General features: G+C 37.0%; 3 protein-coding genes across 4 annotated transcripts; 2 read left to right on the top strand and 1 right to left on the bottom strand.

Moving 5' to 3' along the window:
• The first annotated feature begins 720 nt into the window (after window positions 1-720).
• On the top strand, window positions 721-2,991 carry l(2)37Cd (general transcription factor IIIC subunit l(2)37Cd). The gene is made up of 8 exons (XM_073967064.1): window positions 721-1,082; window positions 1,168-1,369; window positions 1,432-1,549; window positions 1,645-1,906; window positions 1,966-2,193; window positions 2,260-2,391; window positions 2,451-2,663; window positions 2,720-2,991. The coding sequence occupies exons 1-8, from the start codon at window positions 975-977 to the stop codon at window positions 2,858-2,860; spliced, it is 1,404 nt and encodes a 467-aa protein (XP_073823165.1). The 5' UTR covers window positions 721-974; the 3' UTR covers window positions 2,861-2,991.
• On the bottom strand, window positions 2,848-7,187 carry AsnRS (asparagine--tRNA ligase). 2 transcript variants are annotated; one of them, XM_073967062.1, is made up of 5 exons: window positions 6,888-7,187; window positions 5,366-5,940; window positions 5,007-5,299; window positions 3,498-3,876; window positions 2,848-3,438 (listed from the first exon to the last, which is right to left on the bottom strand). In XM_073967062.1, the coding sequence occupies exons 1-5, from the start codon at window positions 6,919-6,921 to the stop codon at window positions 3,043-3,045; spliced, it is 1,677 nt and encodes a 558-aa protein (XP_073823163.1). In that variant the 5' UTR covers window positions 6,922-7,187; the 3' UTR covers window positions 2,848-3,042. The 2 variants fall into 2 exon arrangements, with proteins under 2 accessions (XP_073823163.1, XP_073823164.1); XM_073967063.1 differs by having other exon boundaries at window positions 5,366-6,172; window positions 6,888-7,102.
• Window positions 7,188-7,727: 540 nt separating this feature from the next.
• On the top strand, window positions 7,728-10,975 carry l(2)37Cb (DEAH-box helicase 16 lethal (2) 37Cb). Its single transcript, XM_073967061.1, has 5 exons — window positions 7,728-8,216; window positions 8,283-8,736; window positions 8,970-9,186; window positions 9,245-10,277; window positions 10,344-10,975. Exons 1-5 carry the CDS (start codon window positions 7,873-7,875, stop codon window positions 10,969-10,971), a joined length of 2,676 nt encoding a protein of 891 aa, XP_073823162.1. The 5' UTR covers window positions 7,728-7,872; the 3' UTR covers window positions 10,972-10,975.
• The last annotated feature ends 8,665 nt before the right edge of the window (window positions 10,976-19,640 follow it).

Here is a 19,640-nt window from a genome sequence, read left to right as displayed (position 1 = left end):
TAGGTCTGTACGATAACTTCGCAAGTAAAAAGTACTTGCAAGTACTCAGCAAGTTCTCAGTAACTTCTCTCCACTTATTTTACCCTCTCAAAGCTAAAACTTTGCAGAATGTTATCGAACAACAATTTGCAAAAACTTGCAAGAAGTCAGCTGATTTGACAAACAAGAAGTTTGGCGGATAAGATTTAATTTAACAATCGAAGATTGTATACGAAAATTGTTTGATTATCCATTGCTACAAAAATAATTCTCTTTCCATATCATAAATTAACGGCTGGCCGTCCACATATTGTTCCTCCTACTCCATGGATGCGCCGCTTTTTGCTGGGATTTGATACCTTAGAAATAAAACAATCATCACAAAGTACAAAATAGGTTATTTTACAAAATAAGTCGTTTTCCATAATTTGTTTAGCTATCTCTTTTATTTTTTATCTTGTAATTATTTTAATAACCAAATGTTTATTTATGTTTTTGCCAAGAATTGCAAAGTCCGCCACAAAACATTCGAATTTAAATCAGCTGATCAAACTTGCAAATTCTTACAAGGAAAATTTTGCTTGCAAAAACTTGTAAGTTCTCAGTAACAAAAGTCTCCAAAACTCTCCAAAATTCTCTCACAATTGTCTCCAAATTCGCTCTCTTTTACTTTACAAGTTTGTTATCGAACAGCATTTTGTAAAAGTTTTTACAAATTTGTGCAAACTTTTGGGTTATCGTACAGACCTATTGTTTTCGTCTTCTTTCGAAAAAGGACCGTCAAATTCCGGGTAAACTAAATAAAAATAAACAGCTCTCCCCATCTCTGTATCCCATGAGAGAGAACGTTTGAGAAATGGTAACCCTGGCAGCTTGCAACGTGAAACAAATCAAAACAAAACAGTTTGTAAACAAAGGGAGAATTATTTAAAACTCCGTTAACACTCCAAAAAGGGAAAATTAAACTAAATTAAAATATAATTATAAAATAAAAAATGTCGACCAGACAATTAAATGAATATGAGTTAATTGAGTATCCTGGTTTGGTGAAGAACACCGATAAAATGTTGACCACACTTGGAGGATTGACAAAAGTCTCACAGGTAAGTAGAAATTACAGAAAAATTGTAAAAGGAAATAAAAAAGAGATGTTGATCAATTAATCCATGTTTAATACATCCCATATAGGCTTTGGGAGGCGAAACCAAGCGCTTGGAATTGCGCTTCCATTCTGACAATCCATTTAATAAACCATTGTGTGGGGATGTTGGTAAACGTGCCGGGCTCTTGTTGTCCGTTAAGGTGCGACGCTCAAAACGTAATCCCAATAAGCCACCACAATTTGTTGTTAAAATATTGGGATATACAACAAAAAGTTTCACTTTTGAAAGTAAGTTAAGATGAATTTTGTTAAAAATTGAATAAGATGCATACATATACAATTCCCAATAGGTTTGTGTGATTTCCAGTACCTACCCTTAGCACCAGACCCTAAAGAAAATACCGGAGAATTGAAAATGGCTTTGGATTCCATATTACCACGTTCTGTAATAGATTTGGATTATTATAAGTAAGTTTTTCATAATAGGTAGGCATTGCCAATGGTCAACATAAGGAATAATATTCCTATTAAATTTACTAAATACAATTTATATTTTCTTTCAGTCGCGAGGATGTCCCTGTTGTATCGCTACCAACTCTGTTTGCCCGTACCGAAACGGTTCACACCGCCATGTACCGGGGAGATTTTTCCAAAGAAGATGGTATGCACGAAACTTTGGGCGTCGTAACAAAGACCATCTACGAAGGAAGAGACATTGTGGCATTCAGTATGGTGGACAGCTTCCCAACAAGACCAGATCCACAAGTTGTGAAAAAGATGAAAGTAAAATATGTATCTGATGAACAATTGGAAAGAGTTAAAAAGGTATTGTTGCATCAAATGGCTATAAACCATACATTTCATTGGTAGTTTCTCTTTTATAGTTATTTGAAGAATGTCCCATTTGGACTCGTATTGCCCTGCTCTATGAATCTGGTGTTACACCGGACAAATTAAAATGTCTTATTCCCTCGTTGGCCTATTACTTTTCAACAGGTCCATGGCGTACCTTATATGTACGCTATGGTTATGATCCACGCAAGGATTTCAATTCACGTTATTATCAAACTTTTGATTTTAGGCTTAGATTTCGTTCCGGGGTTTCGGAATTCGTAAGTATGGGTGAGGTATAAATTTTCAATGATTTTGAATGATAAAGATTTGTGCAAATTCGATAGGTTGCAGATCGCAAAACCACAATTAAAAAACGTTGTTTGGAAAACTATGAAATGAATACCTTGGTACAGGACATAAATTATCCTTATTTTGATGAACACAAATTACCCAGATCACGGCAATGTATAATGAGGGTGAGTTTGAAGGGATATTTGTAAATCGTTTACTTTTAAACTTTTCATTTGCTTTGCAGTATTGTGACATACGCATGCCCAAAATCCAAGAAATGTTGGAAAAAATTCCCTCACCCATGGCTGGAGCAATGTGTAATGAACGTTCTGGCTGGTTGCCCCAGGGATTTGACAATCAAGTGCGACAAATTGTAAGCAATGCAATAAAGGAACTTCTGAAGAACCATTATCGCAAGGAGCAAATATTGGCCGAAGTGGATTCCTATGAAAATGAGGTAATTTACCAATACCCAAATATGATATTCAAAATAATCACTCCTTCCATTTGCAGGATCAAGAATATGGTGAAGATGAAGAATATGATGAGGCTGAAGACAACTATATGAATGATGACAACTTGGAGGAGATTTTGGACAATATGCAAATCGATCATGATGAAAGTATTAAAACAAATTCGAATCCAGTTTCTTAATTTTTCTTTATTTCTTTGTTAAGCATATTTTGTAAGCATTCATTTGCCATGTTGAAGAGTGAGAAATGGTATTCGGTTGCTTGCAACTTTTACCAAATTTGTATTAAAAACTACAATTTTTATATAACCAATTTTATAAATGCTGCTTTAATTTCATAGAATTCCAGTATTATTTTGTTTGCTTAAGGCTTGCATCTGTCCAAGAAACGTGGATACAAGCACACCTCACGAATGTGATAACGGTTAAGTAACCAACACAACAAACGTTCCAAACCCAAACCATAACCACCATGGGGTTGGGCACCATAGATACGTTGATCGGTATACCAATAGTAGGGTTTGGGATCAATACCCTCACGTTCATAACCCTTCAACAATTCTTCATTGTTGTAAATCCTCATGGAGCCACCAACAATTTCACCCACATTTGGCAACAAGACATCCACACTTTCCGTTAACTCTGCGTTTTCAGGGCAAGATGACATATAGAAAGATTTGATGTTTTTGGGGAAGCGACACAGCATAATGGGTTCATTGATGGTATCGGTCATTTTACGTTCAGGGGCTTCAGGTATGTCCTAAAAAGAAGAATTCATTAGAAAATCCATTCAAATCCATTAATAGTTGTCATACAAACCTCTCCAAATTCATAGAATGTGCCATCATCTTTTGTAACATTGTTCTCCTTCAACCACTTGATGGCATCTTCATAGTTCATGCGTCTGAATGGCTTAGTGGGAGGTTTGAAATCGGGATTCAATTCGTGGACAATATGGCCCCATGGTGATTTCAACACACGATCGACAACATCACAAACCAAATCTTCAAGACGATCCAACAAATCATCGAATGTAATAAAGGGACATTCAGCCTCAATGTGTGTATATTCGGCCAAATGACGTCTGGTACGACTTTGTTCGGCACGATAACTTTGAGCAATACAAAAGACATCACCCAGGGCAGGCAAACATGTTTCCAAATACAATTGAGAACTTTGGGTAAGGTAGGCCTCTTCGCTATAAGGAAAAATATGTATGATATTAGTAATTTCTTTTGATACTTTAGAGAGGATTATCTATCTTTTAAAGGCCTATAAAAAGGGTCATCTATCATTAAAAGTCCTTAGAGAATATTTACTATCAATAGAAGGCAATTACAGAACTTAATCTATCCCTAGTAAGCTTTTGGATAATTTCTTCCAGTCACAGGAGGTCTTTAGAGAAGGTCTCTCCCTCTTTTAAGACGTTTAGAAAAGGCCCTTCATCTTTGGGAGAACACTTGAGAAGATTTTCTATTAATAGAAGGCGCTTACAGAACCTAATCTATCCCTAAAAGGCTTTTAGGTAAGGTCTTCTAGCCTCTAGGAGGTCTTTATAGAAGGTCACCTTCTCCCTAGGCCTCTAAAGGCCCAATATCCATAGAAGACTCTTAAAGAAAGTCTTCAATCCAGAAGGCCTTTGGAGAAGGTATTTTCTTCATAGAAAACATTTAGATAAGCCCTTTAGAGAGACCGCATCTACACAAAAAATCTTTGGATATGATCTTCTATACCTAGCAGGCCTTTAGAGAAGAAGTTAGACGTCATTAGTAATTTGTTCTGAGTGGATAACTTTTAAAGGCCTTTAGAAACGTCCCTTATCTTTAAAATACCACTAGAGAAGATTTTACATCAATAGAAGGTCCTCACATAACCTAGTCTATCGCTAGACGGTTTTTAGGTAATGTCTTCCAGTATTTAGGAGGTATTTAGAGAAGGTCTCTCTCCGTAGAAGACTTCTAAAGTCTTCTATCCATAGAATACCTTTTGGGAAAGGTCATCTATACACAAAAGCCTTTGGCGAAGGTCTTTTCTTCATAGACATCATTTAGATTAGGCCTTTAGTGCAGCTATGTGCAGCGCCTATAGTTAGGTGCCTATGGGAAACGAACAGAAGCACACGCACAGCATAAACAAATTCGTGTGCTTTCGTTTGTTGACATCGTTTAGATTAGGACTTTAGTGCGACCTTATCTTCACAGAAAACCTTTGGATAAGTTCTGCTATCATCCATAACAGGTCTTTAGATAAGGTAGTCTATTTACAGAAGACCTTCTATCCATACAAGATCCTTATCAGCTCTTCTCGAAAATACTTTAATTTCCTTACCTAAAGTATTGCAACTTGAAGAGAGTAGAACCACCTTCAACTTGAGTCTGGACAAGGGTTGGTGGAGTGACTTCACAGTAACCACGATCCAAGTAATGACCACGGAATGCTTGCATAACAACGGAACGCATTTTTAAGATTTTCGATGTGTTTTCACCACGAATCATGATGTGGCGGTTATCCAATTGGACATCAGGATGAGCTTCTTCGTTGAGAATGCTTTCTGCACCGCCAGCGGGAGCCAAGCCAATCAGTTCCCAGTAATCCACAATCATTTCGTGGCCACCAGGAGCCTAAATAGCAAAAAACACAAATTATTATTTTTGATCAATCTCCAGTACTGTTTCTTCCCCACTTACCGATTTGCCTTCTGGCACTGGTTTCAAGGTACCAAACAATTGTACCGATGATTCAGTGGTCAATGTAAGACCATTATAACACTGACACAGGCGGTCAGTTAACACACACTGCAAGAAACCGGTACCATCGCGTAGGGTAATGAACATCAAACCTTTACCTTGACGACGTAGGCGATGTACCCAGCCATAGACTCTGACGCGTTTTTCACGATTATCAACACCCTCGAAGATGCGTATCTTTTCAGCCTTTGGCCATGAGGGATCTTCGGTTAAAACAATTTTCTTTGCTTCTTCTAAATTTTTATCACGTTTCTCGGCATCCTCCGCTTCACGTTTTTCCTTGTCGGCAGTTTTGTAACTTTCACGTACCCATATTTTTTGTATCTTCTTCAATTGTGATTTGGCAGCAACTTCGTATTTTTCAGCAGCTTCGGGATCCTTACTATCGACATAGATGACAGGGAAGGGTTCCTTGCCGGCATGACGCATAGCTTGGAGAATAGTTTTGTATGGTTTCGACTCGGAACCATCACCGGATTCATCACATCCAGTCTTTTCGGAAGTGTAAATTGCTCCTAAAAAGACACATTGGGAATATGGTTAGATTCTTACATACATACTACAGTAGTTTTGACTTAGCTTCCAAAACAAGTTTTGCACGCATTTTGTGGCAGCAAAGCGAATTTCGCACTTATCTTTAATATTTTTAGCTGCCAAAAAGTGGCAGTTATCCGATTCGCTCACCTGCCAAAGAGTTGGCTCTTCATAAAATAAAAACATATAATCAAAAAGCTTATTTTGCATCAGCTGAAAGAATCGAAATGGAATTAAATAACAATTATTATCGTAATATTTGCTTCCACATCTGTCATTCAATTTCTGTTTTAAAGAAAGTGATGTTAACTTTTTCTTTGTATTATTGCAACAACCTGCGTGTGACACAATAAATAAATAAATAAACCCTCAGATGTGATATGAGAAAAGTCTCCCTTGTCCCTTCTGGGATGTTTGTGGAATAATTAATAATTATTATTATAAGTTCGTAGAAAGAGTTCCCACGACTAAAAAAGCCTAACTATTTTTTTCCATAATAACATAGGTTGTCTACAAATGATCAACATAAAATAGTTTTCTTCTGTACAAAAGACCCTGTACATGAGTTAGCAACTGTCGCATGACTTGATTTTAGTTTTGGCTGGTAAATACAAATTTCTCTGTGAAAATGAGTTAATTTTTCCAAATGTTATTGGTACTTAGATAAAATTCGCACTTAGATGATTAGCAGTTAAAAGTGTAATTTGCATTGAAAATTTGACAAAAATGCAAATATTTTAGTTTTTGGGCAGGAAAATCAAATTCGCACTAAAACGATTGGCAGCAAAATCAAAACTACTGTATATGTATATATGTGGGGGTTTTTGCATATATTGATTTTGCCGACGAGAAGTGTGCCACCTCAACAACGTGTCTAGATGTCTCGCCCGAAAGAGTTTGCAAATTTTGATTGTGTATCTTTACTTACCCAATGACAAATTGGCCATTTCTTCAGCAGGCATTTTACTTCAGTTGTAGTTTTAGTTTTTTTCTCACAATTCCAATTTATTTATTTATAATAATCCAAGTTTCCTCCCAAATTGCATCAGCCTGTCGAGTTGAATGTGGAAAAAACGATGAATAACACACCGCAAGTAAAACAAATCAATGGGGGTAGTTGAATGTATGCGTGTCGTATGACGCAAGTCACTAGCTTTGCTTTGACGTTTTACGACAATTGTTTTTTGCGCCGTTAATTGTCTGAAAGCAACATTACCTTTGGAATAAAGAGAATATAAAGTCCTTTTCTCTCTCTCCAAAAGTAGTTAACCGTAGCTTCGTTCCCGTACTTTTTAATAGTAAAACTCGTAAAAGAGAGAAATAGAGAAAAATTGTTGTCACACAAAAGTTTATTCAAAAAGTTCGGGAACGGAAAAATGGAAAATACGTCAAAAAAACTGGGACAAATGTCAAAGTCGGCGTATCAGCCAATCAGACGCCGGCAACCATGTTACTATTTTTTTACTCGCCCAAATTTGTCGTGTAAAAAGTTTTTAAAGAGAGCGTCATTCAGCGCCATTTTTGTTTAAAGAGAAGTGAACATTTTACAACTTTTTTGTGTACGGGAACGCTTTTTCGAGTAAAATGTGTAAAAGTCGTAAAAATTGTAAAAAGTTTTTAGTTCTGGAACACAGCTCGTTTAATTTAATTTTTGTAGTATAAAATACTACGAGAGACGTAAAATCAAACTGTCTGTGAGTCAATTACATGTGTGGCCATACAGCTTAACTTACCTTCAGTCAACAATTTATAAAACCCTTTTTAGGTCATTTTCAATCAATAGAGCCCTAAAACGGTTGTGTTTGACGATTTTGTTTTGATTCTTGATTTTTATCGTCTATATCCTATTTCTGCTCACTTTCTAAGGCACTGTTAAGGACTATAGACTATATTAAGATATACAAGACAAAATCATGTCCAGAAATAGGAAGCGTGAGGCCCAGAGCAGTAGCTCCTCGGAATTAGACAGTGAAGAAGAATCCCGTTTAAGAGATATTAAAGAAAGAGATGAGTTTGCCGAACGTCTAAAGAAACGTGATGAGGAACGTACTAGGAAAATTATGGAGGCCTCCTCAAGCCGGAAGGCAATTGAGGAGGCGGCCAAACGTTTAAAACTGGAACTTGAAGATAGGGACAAAATACTGCCCAAATTGCGTATAGAATCCAGAAGAAAATATCTAGAGAAACGTAAAGAGGATAAGGTGGCTGAGTTGGAGGCAGATATTCTCGATGATGAGTATCTTTTTGAGGAATCAGTGTAAGTAGAATATCGTTTTTAATCTGTTTTCGAATCCAGTTAAAATATATATTTTATTATTTCCAGTCTCACAGAAAAGGAAAAACAGGAACGTGAATATAAGAAACAACTCTTGACCATTGCCAAGGAACATGAAAAGGCCAGGGAATTGGAACGCATCCAAAGATATCATATGCCAAGGGATTTAAAAAAGGGCGAAAAAGAAGAATATGTGGAAGTTGATGAAAATGAAAAGCTGCCACATTCGGAACAAAAGAAATGGGAAGCTGAACAATTGGCTTCGGCTCGCTTTCAATTCGGTGCCAAAGATGCAAAGGCCCAAGAGGAATATGAGCTATTGCTGGATGATCAAATCGATTTTATTCAGGCTCTCACTATGGATGGTTCCAAAGATAAGACTTCTAAGGAGCCAGAAATGTCCGAGGCCGAAAGGAAACGTATGACCATAGAAGAAACAAAGATATCGTTACCAGTGTATCCATTTAAAGATGATTTGATTGCGGCCATAAGGGAGCATCAGGTAAAGTATAAGATGTTGGAACTCCGAAGTCCCACAATGAAACATTTCATGGTAGATTACTGAACAATTAGAATCGATGATCTCAACAAATTCTAAAATCTTAACACGTTCGCATTCAAAATGACGTGAATGCTATAGCATTCAAATTACAAATCCAAAAATACATTGTATTTTTTCCGCGAAAGTGTTGAGAAATGTTTTTGAAAAAATTCTGATCACATTCCCTTTTTCAGATTCTCATTATTGAAGGTGAAACAGGTTCCGGCAAAACTACGCAAATCCCCCAATATCTAGTTGAGGCAGGATTCACAGAGGACAAAAAGAAAATTGGTTGTACCCAACCGCGTCGGGTGGCAGCCATGTCGGTGGCTGCTCGTGTGGCTGAAGAAATGGGAGTAAAGCTAGGCAATGAGGTGGGCTATAGTATACGTTTTGAAGACTGCACCTCAGGTATGTTCAAAATAACCCCAATCCGGAGAAACAGTATTTCATATTTGCTTCTTTCCAGAACGCACAATCCTAAAATACATGACTGATGGTACGCTGCACAGAGAATTCTTATCAGAACCAGATTTGGGCTCATACAGTGTGATGATTATTGATGAGGCCCATGAACGTACCTTGCACACGGACATTTTGTTTGGCTTGGTAAAAGATATTGCCAGATTTAGAACGGATTTGAAGCTCCTCATATCCAGTGCAACCTTAGATGCAGAAAAATTTTCACAATTCTTTGATGATGCTCCCATATTTCGTATACCTGGCCGTAGATATCCCGTTGATATTTTCTACACAAAGGCACCAGAAGCAGATTACATCGATGCATGTTGTGTTTCGGTGTTACAGATTCATGCCACCCAGCCATTGGGTGATATATTGGTATTTCTTACGGGTCAAGATGAAATTGAGACGTGTCAAGAAGTTTTGGCAGATCGTGTCAAACGTTTGGGTTCCAAAATTAAGGAACTTATTATTATACCCGTCTATGCCAATTTGCCCAGTGATATGCAGGCCAAGATCTTTGAACCCACCCCACCAAATGCCCGCAAAGTTATTTTAGCTACAAATATTGCGGAAACTTCCCTGACCATTGACAATATCATTTACGTTATTGATCCGGGATTTTGTAAACAAAATAATTTCAATTCACGTACCGGTATGGAATCTCTTATGGTTGTTCCAATTTCCAAAGCCTCAGCAAATCAAAGAGCTGGTCGGGCAGGACGTACGGCACCGGGTAAATGTTTCCGTTTGTATACCGCATGGGCTTATAAACATGAATTGGAGGATAATACAGTTCCGGAAATTCAACGTATTAATTTGGGTAATGCAGTGCTCATGTTGAAGGCCTTGGGTATTAATGATTTGATACATTTTGATTTCTTGGATCCTCCACCCCATGAAACTTTGGTGTTGGCTTTGGAGCAACTGTATGCCTTGGGTGCCTTAAATCATCATGGAGAGTTGACAAAACTGGGCAGGAGAATGGCTGAATTCCCTGTCGACCCCATGATGGGCAAAATGTTGTTGGCCAGTGAGAAGTAAGTTGCAAGATTGGAGTTATCTTTATGTAGGTTAATTGTTTGATTTTTTTCTTTGCTTTTCAGATACAAATGTTCCGAGGAGCTGGTGTCCATTGCTGCCATGTTGTCGGTAAATAGTGCCATCTTTTATAGGCCAAAAGATAAAATTATTCACGCTGATACGGCACGCAAAAACTTCAATCACATACACGGCGATCATTTGAGCCTTATGCAGGTCTACAATCAATGGGTTGAAACGGACTACAGTACCCAATGGTGTTATGAAAATTTCATCCAATATCGTTCAATGAAACGCGCCCGAGATGTACGTGAACAATTGGTGGGTCTAATGCAACGTGTTGAAATCGATATGGTCTCATGTTTACCGGAAACAACAAATATTCGAAAAGCTATAACGGCGGGATATTTTTATCATGTTGCCCGTCTCTCAAAGGGTGGAAATTATAAAACTATCAAACATAATCAAACTGTTATGATACATCCAAATTCATCGCTTTTTGAGGAACTGCCACGTTGGGTGCTCTATCATGAATTGGTATTCACCACAAAGGAATATATGCGTCAGGTTATTGAAATTGAAAGTAAATGGTTATTGGAAGTGGCGCCACATTATTATAAGGCCAAAGAGCTGGAAGATTCAACAAATAAAAAAATGCCAAAGGTGCAAGGACGGGCAACAATGACGGAATGAAAAAGGGGAATTCTCTCCCAAATGAGTTTTTATTATGTGGGCTTTTAATACAAATATTTGCTGGGCCAATATTTTTGAGGAACAGCTACAAACTTTGAAGATTTTTTTAGAATTTTTTGGGAGACTACCAGATCATGATACAATAAGAAGGTAGCATTATCAGCCCAGCTGAAGCCCAGCTGGCGGTAACATAATGTGTCAATTGCATTGAATTTATGTCAAATTTTGACATCTTATGTTACCAAAAACGGCAGTTGCTGCTACCTTCTTATTGTATCATGTACCAGATGAAAGTTTTGAACTTTTAACCGACTTTTTGGGGAATTATGACAACTATAAAATTTTTTAAATTTATTTTTCTGAGGAATTTTCAACATTTTTAAGAGACAATCCATGGTAGAACAAGAAAAGGTAGCAGCAATACCCAGCTGACTGAACTGGGCTGTAGCGTTAGTCCCAATTTACATTGGGCGAGTTTACTTGCGGCAATTGTCATTTTGTAGGAGAGAGAGGTGAGGCATATGGTAACCCTTTGCCTCTCAGCACCCTCTCTCACCTACAAACTGACAATTGCCGCAAGTAAACTCGCCTAATGTAAATTGGGACTTAGTGTCAAATTCCATACGACATTTTATATATTTATTTCTATGTTCGATGTATAATAGGGATATATATTTTTTGAAGAAAAAAATTATTCATCTGAAATAAAAACAATTTCCCATAAAGACTCCTTCATATCAATGACATGTAACCTCCTCCAGGTCCGAACGACATGCCGCACACTAAAACACCACTTATAGAGGCGGTACAATATTTGTTAATATGTGTGGTATTTTGTTAAACTTGAAAAGAATAAAGCCCTAATAAACACGTGCTTTTTTGTTTTCAAAAGCAATCGATTGAAACAGCTTCTCTTTTTTCAATGAATTACGAGCGACCCCAAACATTTTGGCAAGAATTCTACTTCCTGCGTGATATTGTGTATTTAGTGGAATGATACGGAAACATTCAAACTGAAAATCTAACCAGTTTTCATTCATGTTTTTCAAAATATTCAATCAAATGTGAAAAATTATTAGTTTTTTAAATTCCAATAATTTATAGACATTTCCTTATTTTGTTTACATTTATATTTGACACTAACGTTCCAAACAAAAACAAATTCCTTTGTGGTTGTTGTTCGAGTTGTATTTGTTGTAGTATTAACTTTACCTTGTATTTATTCTACCATGGAGACAATCAAAGCTATTATCATGGATCTTTTAATGTACATTTTTTTGGGTATATCACCGCTACAAAAGTGGTTATTCTAAAGGGCATTTTTGGAGCCTACCACAGGCGCAAACGTAGATCTTTATAAGACATTTTGGGGGGACATTTAGAGGTACGTGCGTCAATATATAGTAGACTTTTTGGGATCTTTCAGCGCTGCAAAATTTTGCTTTGAGCGGATATTTTTGGGATCTGCTGGGGGGAATACCACAGCTAAAAGCATGATTTTTTCAGTAGACCTTTTTGAGGGATTTTCACAGCTATGAAGGTGGATTTTTTGAGGAATTTTTTAGGGGACTACAACAGCTTGACTTTTTGGGGGTCTATCACAGTTACAAAGATGGATCCTTTAATGGACGTTTTAGGGGGACTAACAAAAATACAAATATGGATCGTTTAGCGTACTTTTATGTTGTTGTTGTAGCAGCACGAAACCTACATTGAAGCATAGGTCTGATGCTGGGTTGGCAGCCGCTGGCCGAAACACTATGGTTTCGGGTCAATCCGGTACGTAAGAACCCGCTGCCGTCGGATTGCCTTTTATGTTGGACTGTCATAGCTTCATAGTTACAAGTATACTTTTTGAGGCTAAGGCGCCGATTTCTTCGCTAATGTTTTTGAGGGACTATAACAGCTACATACTTGGACCTCTTAATATATGGTTAAGGACTATCATAGATATCAACGCTGATCTTAAAATTGACTGGCAAATATGAAATTGCGATGTTTTAAAAAACTTTTTGTGGGCCTATAAACGCGAATTTTTATAAAACCTTTTTAAGGACTATCACACATACAAATCGTCACCTGAAATGCCCAAAGACGTAACCCTCAAAGGGTTACATTGAAGGTTACGTCTTTGGGCATTTCAGGTGACGAAATATGTATCTTTATTAGACGCTTTTAAGTGACTATCCCAACTACAAACGAGAATCGCCACTTGGAAAAGGTGGACAATGGTAAATAGGTTTCCAGGAATTTCTAGATTTATGTTTATGATGAGACTATTGCACATCTGAGGAGCCGGGTCTGCCAATTCAAGTTAGTTTGTCTAGTACCCGGAAAGCAATTGGAAGAAGGAAAGCAATTGGAGGAAGGAAAGTCGGAGATAAATGGGTTAAACCACTATCTTCGGTTCGCGATGAGATTTTTTCTTGGGAAGTATGGACTGCCCATATAAAAATTATATGTTGTCGTGATCAGGAAGACAAGACCTACCTTTAAAATAAATCACAACCAGAAGATGTTTAGGTTGTAGGGTGCGCAGCTGCAATTATTGTAGTCGGATACTCCACTCGAGTTAATCCTGAAAAGAGAGAGATAGAGAAAGAGAAAAAGAGAATGCAGGGCGGGGGAAAGAGGGAATGGATAGAAAAAGACAAGGAAGAATGGAGAAGAGGTTTAAACGAACTTAATTAGATCTAGGGATACCCATTTATAGCTCCCACAGTATCTTGTCTGGACCGCGGATTCCGTTGAAGAGAAGTAAACAGTCCCTCTACAAGTTCATAGCTCAAGAAACTGTCCAGTTCTTCTTTCGCCTAGCAGTTTTTGCGACAGTTGCGGGCGAAACAGTCGCACTAAGTAAGACCCTTCTTCGACTTCGGAACGGGAGGCGTCTAGGTAGATTCCGAACATGTCGTTGCAGACCTTGGTGTCCAGAAGGAACTAAGACAGTTTGAAGCTATTGCATTTTCTAGCTTAGGACTGCTGGGTACATCCGAATCGGTTCGATAGGCAGCGAACGCTTCTCTGGGTGAGAGTACTTCATTTCGAAGCTTTTAACGAATCGAAGTTTCAACCTTATCTCCCGGAATTCCCCGCTTGACATCCAAATTGACAAATTTATGACAGTACTGCATTGTTCTCCCGCAAGTGTCCTTCCTTTGCCTCGCCTTACTACTTTTGGTGGTTCGGGTTGAGTGAAATGAGTCCATTTCATCAGGAGATAGAGAAAATCAGTGTGTATTGCGTCACTATACACGTCTACGAATAAATGTGCTTTTTGCCACTGACTGCTGCATTGCCCTTGGCTGCTCAATAAGGGAGCTGTTGTTTTTATTTGAGTTTGCTCTTGTCTTCGAAAAATTTTGAAAATATAGACATTTATAAAATTATTATTCACCGAAAAGGATGTCTTGGTTAATTTAACCGGTAGAATACACAGTGGAGTAAAAAAAATCAAGTAGAAAAGGATCAGTCGGCTTTGCCGACGGCATGTGTGAATTGAAATACATTTTCCCAAAAAACTTATATATTTAAGGGGTTTTGAAAATTTTGGGCGTGAGAACCGACAAAATATGGATTTGGATAGAAGCTCAAAATGTTTTGCGGGGTAGGTATCTAAAGGTCACCATATAATTCCGAGGTTTTGGACCATTATATCAGGAAGCATGTACTTGCCTAGGAAAAACATGATATCGCTGTAAACAGGACCACAAGGTAAAAATTTTAAGGGATCCTCGCACAGACCCTTAACCGGGTTGCTCTGTTTATGAGATATCGCGCGTACTATTTTAGCTAATATTTTCGAATTTTTGTGGTTGAGGTAACGGAAAGAGTGGACCTACAAGCACCACCTTCGAATTTCATCTAATATTCGAAGAAATATTATGATATGCAAAGTATGGATCAACTCAGTATTTGGTTCGAGAGTTGTCGTGCTCTCCAGTCACTACAACCAAATTTTGAATTTGACACGGTGTCAAAGGGGGTTTTTGCAACTTTCAGGCTATTTTCTCGGGAAGTATGGACTTGCCCCTAAGGAAACTTGTACTGTCGTATGAATGGCAGTGAATACAAGCTGCTAAAATAAAAATCAAAACGATTCGAGAGATGGCCCTAAACTGAACTTTTCCGAAATTTTGTGTGGGAGGTACCCGAAGGAGTCGACCGATTGAGTCCATATTGAAACCTTATTTAAGTCTGGTACACACTTTACGATGGGCAAAGTATGGACCAAATCAGTTACTCCCTTCAAGAGTTATCGTGCGCACAAACTTTCCGAACATATTCCGAACTTTTGTGGGGGAGGTACCGGAAGGAGTGGACCGATATAGCCCATCTTCGAACTTAAACTATGTTTGGGCAAAATATTACGAAAGCCAAAATTTGAACCGAACCGGTTCATCTGCGCTCCAGCCAGCCATACAGACAGACAGACGGACGGACATTGCTCAATCGACTCCAAATTGTCTGAAACACATTTCGTCCAAACATACTTTGGGTCTAAAACCATTATTTTGATGAGGCACATTTTGCCCGTATGAAAGTGTATATACCCTCGTTAGCATAAATGCTGAGGGTATAAAAAATACAAAGACAGCCGCAAATTGTAGAAAAACGAATAAATTGTTTCATTAGCCCCAGTTAGCTTTGAGTCAAATGACTAGACCCAACATCACTTTGTGCGACATCTGTTAGGAACAGAAAATTAAACCTTTTGTTGTGTATACATTTATTGGTCTATGATTTAAATTAAAGGATTTTTTGTAAATGGGGGAAACCGATGGGCACGGATTCTTTTTCTAGGTAGGAGATAAATTTACCATTGATTCGTTCACAGTTGTCCTTGAATTTAAGACGTTGCATTTTAAATACAAGCAGTTTGTTTTTGGAACCGCTGTTGACTCTATGGGCTAGGTTCCCGTTTATGAAAATAAATTGAAATTGATAATCTATTTCAATTACACTGACTTAAATGACGAAAGATTGTGATATTAAAACCTCGCATCGCAATGAAATTTGTTACCCCTGGCGAGAATAGTGGTTTATCCAGTCAACTTATGCCGAAAAAGACCGTTAAGTTGCATTGCAACCCCTCCAACCGTCACTGTTCACATGTGCTGAAATTGCTCAATGTCAATGGGAGAGGAAAGAAATATTTTCTAAAGTTCTTAATATATCTTTTCCCACGCACTATGATCTGAAAATTGTGCGAATATGAAAGAATCTAATGGGCGTTCATTCTTCACTTGTCTGTAGCCAAGACATAAGATGTCTTATTTCAACGGTGTTCTCCCTATAGAAGACCTTTCAACAGTATTCTATAGATGAAACATATTTCCCTCGTATTTATAATACCTTTAACGACTTTTTATTAATTGAAAGCAAATTGGCCATAATCTAAAGAAGAAGGGAAAATCCTTTAACGGTAAACAGTGTAATACGCTAAGAAAGTAATTTCCTCTTCTTTAGTTAATGTTTCATAAATAAAATTCCACATTTTTATTTGGTAATATATTTAAATATTACAGATTTTAATTAAATTAATTTGCAAATGCCAAAAAACAACAAGGATGACACAGCATCCATTATAAAATAATTGTTTTTTTTATTAAATTAAGTCTGGAACTGGTTACCAAAGAAAAAAAAAAAAAAACACGATCATCATTAAGAATAAAACAAAGGAATCTAAATTTTAATATAAAACTGTAGAGGAATTCTGTAACAAGTTAACTGTTGTATTACCGACAAGTAATGTTGAATGCAAATTATTGTTTGTCTATTAGATCGACAATTTTCGGTAAGTTAACGACCAAAACAAAGAATCCACAAGTGTTGTTAACTTTTCCTTGAAATTTTTCATGTATAAATTTTTGTCTTAATTTTGCCAATTTTTGTCGATAGTGGGCGAAAAAGCCACAGAATCCCAATACTGATTATTAAAATATTTTTAAACATATTCTGAATGTAGGAGTTAAATTGTTTTACATTTGCAAATAATGATCTTAAAAGATTTCCTGAAATAATATATACAACAAATTATACAAAACACAACAAAAATTTTCTAAAAATAAATTAAAATATAATTATAATAATTATATAAAAAATATTAAATAATATTATATAAAAATCGATAACAAAAAAACCTTGTTTTACACATTACATTTATAAATATATCTTTTCAGGTGAAATATTACAAGAAATTATTGGCAATTTTGCTTACTAATAAGTGTTTTATTTTAGTTTACCTTTTATATTTTTTACTGTGCACAAATTGCCTTTCTTTATAGAAATTTGTTTTTATTTAGGTGATAATAAATTAATAGAAATATATTATAGGGGCCCTTTCTTAAAATTAACCCATATACATTGTTCTTTAGTAGTTTTTTTGTTTATTTTATAAATATTTTTATTATGTTTTCTTAATCGTTTATGTTGTTCTTGTTTTTTGTTGTTGTTAACACTTATAAACAAATGTAAGACACATAGAATAGAGTTTTTTATGTTGTTGCTGTTTATTTTAATGTTGGGATTTTAATTGGTTGTTCTTAATAAGGTATTAAGTAAAAGGGTTCCTCGAAATTGTAATTTAATGAAGAGGGGGTTTCTTATATTTTAGAAGAATATTAAAAAATGAAAAGGAAGTCTTAATAGATGGAAAATGTTCGAATGACTATATTTAAAGAGTATCAAGAGAAGCTATAAGGAAGCCTCAATAGGCAATGAAGATGGATTCCTAGTGGAAAACCTCAAAGGGGTCTTTTTATGCAAAATATGACAACCATAGTAAATACTTAATAAGCCAAGACAATTAAGTAGGACCACAAGAAAAGGTTCTTCTTACCGAAAATTACGGAATTCTTTATAGGCGACAAGATTGTTATTGTTGTAGCAAATATGTTCGTTCGTATATTTTATTCAATTATCTGCAACCTGGACTGGCTGTTTCCATAAACAATCAGAAGACAGGTGAGTGGGGTTAGCTAAACAATGTGGCGTGTCATGCTGTTCATACAATCGACATGCAGGGCATGTGTTGGGTATTGTGCCATTATTTCGGGCTCAATGAATTGAGGAACAAATTGATTATACGAACAGCTGGCAGAAAAATCTGAAATTGTTATCACAGGCAGATCTTCTCGTCTTAATTATAAAAATATAAAGTTCTTCGGGGGGAAGTCCATACTTCCCGAGATATGGGCCTTTGAAGTTCCGGAAATTCCCTTGTTTATTTGAACGGATAATGACAATATGGGTACCATTGTAAAGCTTGCGGAATAAACTACCATATGCAATACAATCTATCTCTAAATAGACGGGGTATTAAGTCTTTCTACTATGGGCAGGAGCAAATCTCGGGCAAGGGAACAACATTTTCTTTTAAATTGTATTTTTTTCCCATGTAAACAATAGGACTTTCGGAACTTCAGAGGCTCATATCTCGAGAAGTATGGACTTCCCCCCGAAAAGCTTTATATTTTTGTAATCAGGACGAGAAGATCTACCCATAGTAAAAAATTTTCGTATAACCAATTTATGCCTGAATTGACATAAGGTTGTTTATATAGATTATCAGAAAATTGCGTCCTCTAGCATAAAGAAAATAAAGAAAAACAGAAGCTCAAAGTAGAGGATGGATGAATTGTCGACTTAAGGCAAAGCAATAATATCTCAAAGAAACACAGTCCTCTATGGAGGACCAACACACTACCAAGCACAGCATAAGCCAGGTTCGGATAAGTCAGGAGCGCACACCATTAATGTGCTAGTACGCAATCGGAAACTTAGTGTTATACTAACTAGTTATATTTTAGACCCTTCACAGTGCAATTAACTGAAACGTTAACATGGGGATGTCATAACAGTTAACCAATTGATTCTAGCTCAAAGCTAAAGGCTAACTTTGGGAACAAGGAACGAGATATGGACCTTGACATTTCGGGAAAGTCCTACTTTAACACCATAACTTTATTTATGGACATCTCTTGGATCGGGCTGAAATTTTCACCATAGGTAGTCATTGGGACCCTGATCACAACTATATATATCTTTTCAGGGGGAAGTCCATACTTCCCGAGATTTAAGTAGCCGGCCTTCGGCCGGGATTTATGACTTTCTCCTATGGACAGGAGCAAAAGTGGGCTACGCGAACAAAAGTTTTTCCAAAATTATAAGTTTTCTTTAAGTAGGCGGCCTTCGGCCGGGATTTATGACTTTCTCCTATGGACAGGAGCAAAAGTGGGCTACGCGAACAAAAGTTTTTCCAAAATTATAAGTTTTCTTTAAGCAGGCGGCCTTCGGCCGGGATTTTAAGACACCACGAGCTTTAAAATGATGCCCATATTGCCCAAGTAAAAATAGTAAAATGTCAAGTCCCATATCTCGGGAAGTATGTACTTTACCCGGAAAAGTTATATATCGTTGTGATCAGGGTCCCAACGACTACCTATGGTGAAAATTTCAGCCCGATCCGAGAGGTGCCCATAAATAAAGTAATGGTGTTAAAGTAAGACTTTCCCGAAATGTCAAGACCCATATCTCGGGAAGTATGGACTTTCCCCGCGAATGATATATATAGTTGTGATCAGGGTCCCAAGGACTACCTATGGTGAACATTTCAGCCCGATCCGAGAGGTGCCCCTAAACGAGACTTAAGCCCAAATGAATTAGGC

This window comes from Musca autumnalis, unplaced genomic scaffold, assembly GCF_047663935.1.
Source record: "Musca autumnalis isolate F117 unplaced genomic scaffold, ASM4766393v1 scaffold_2, whole genome shotgun sequence".
Taxonomy (NCBI): domain Eukaryota; kingdom Metazoa; phylum Arthropoda; class Insecta; order Diptera; family Muscidae; genus Musca; species Musca autumnalis.
This window is presented reverse-complemented; position numbering and strand designations above follow the sequence as displayed.

Excerpts from the sequence above, each read along its gene's own strand:
- AsnRS (XM_073967062.1), bottom strand. The coding sequence starts at position 6,921 with ATGCCTGCTGAAGAAATGGCCAATTTGTCATTGG. Across the intron at positions 5,300-5,365 it reads CAGTGCCAGAAGGCAAATCG|GCTCCTGGTGGCCACGAAAT; the intron begins GTAAGTGGGGAA and ends TTTGCTATTTAG. Across the intron at positions 3,439-3,497 it reads CATTCTATGAATTTGGAGAG|GACATACCTGAAGCCCCTGA; the intron begins GTTTGTATGACA and ends TCTTCTTTTTAG.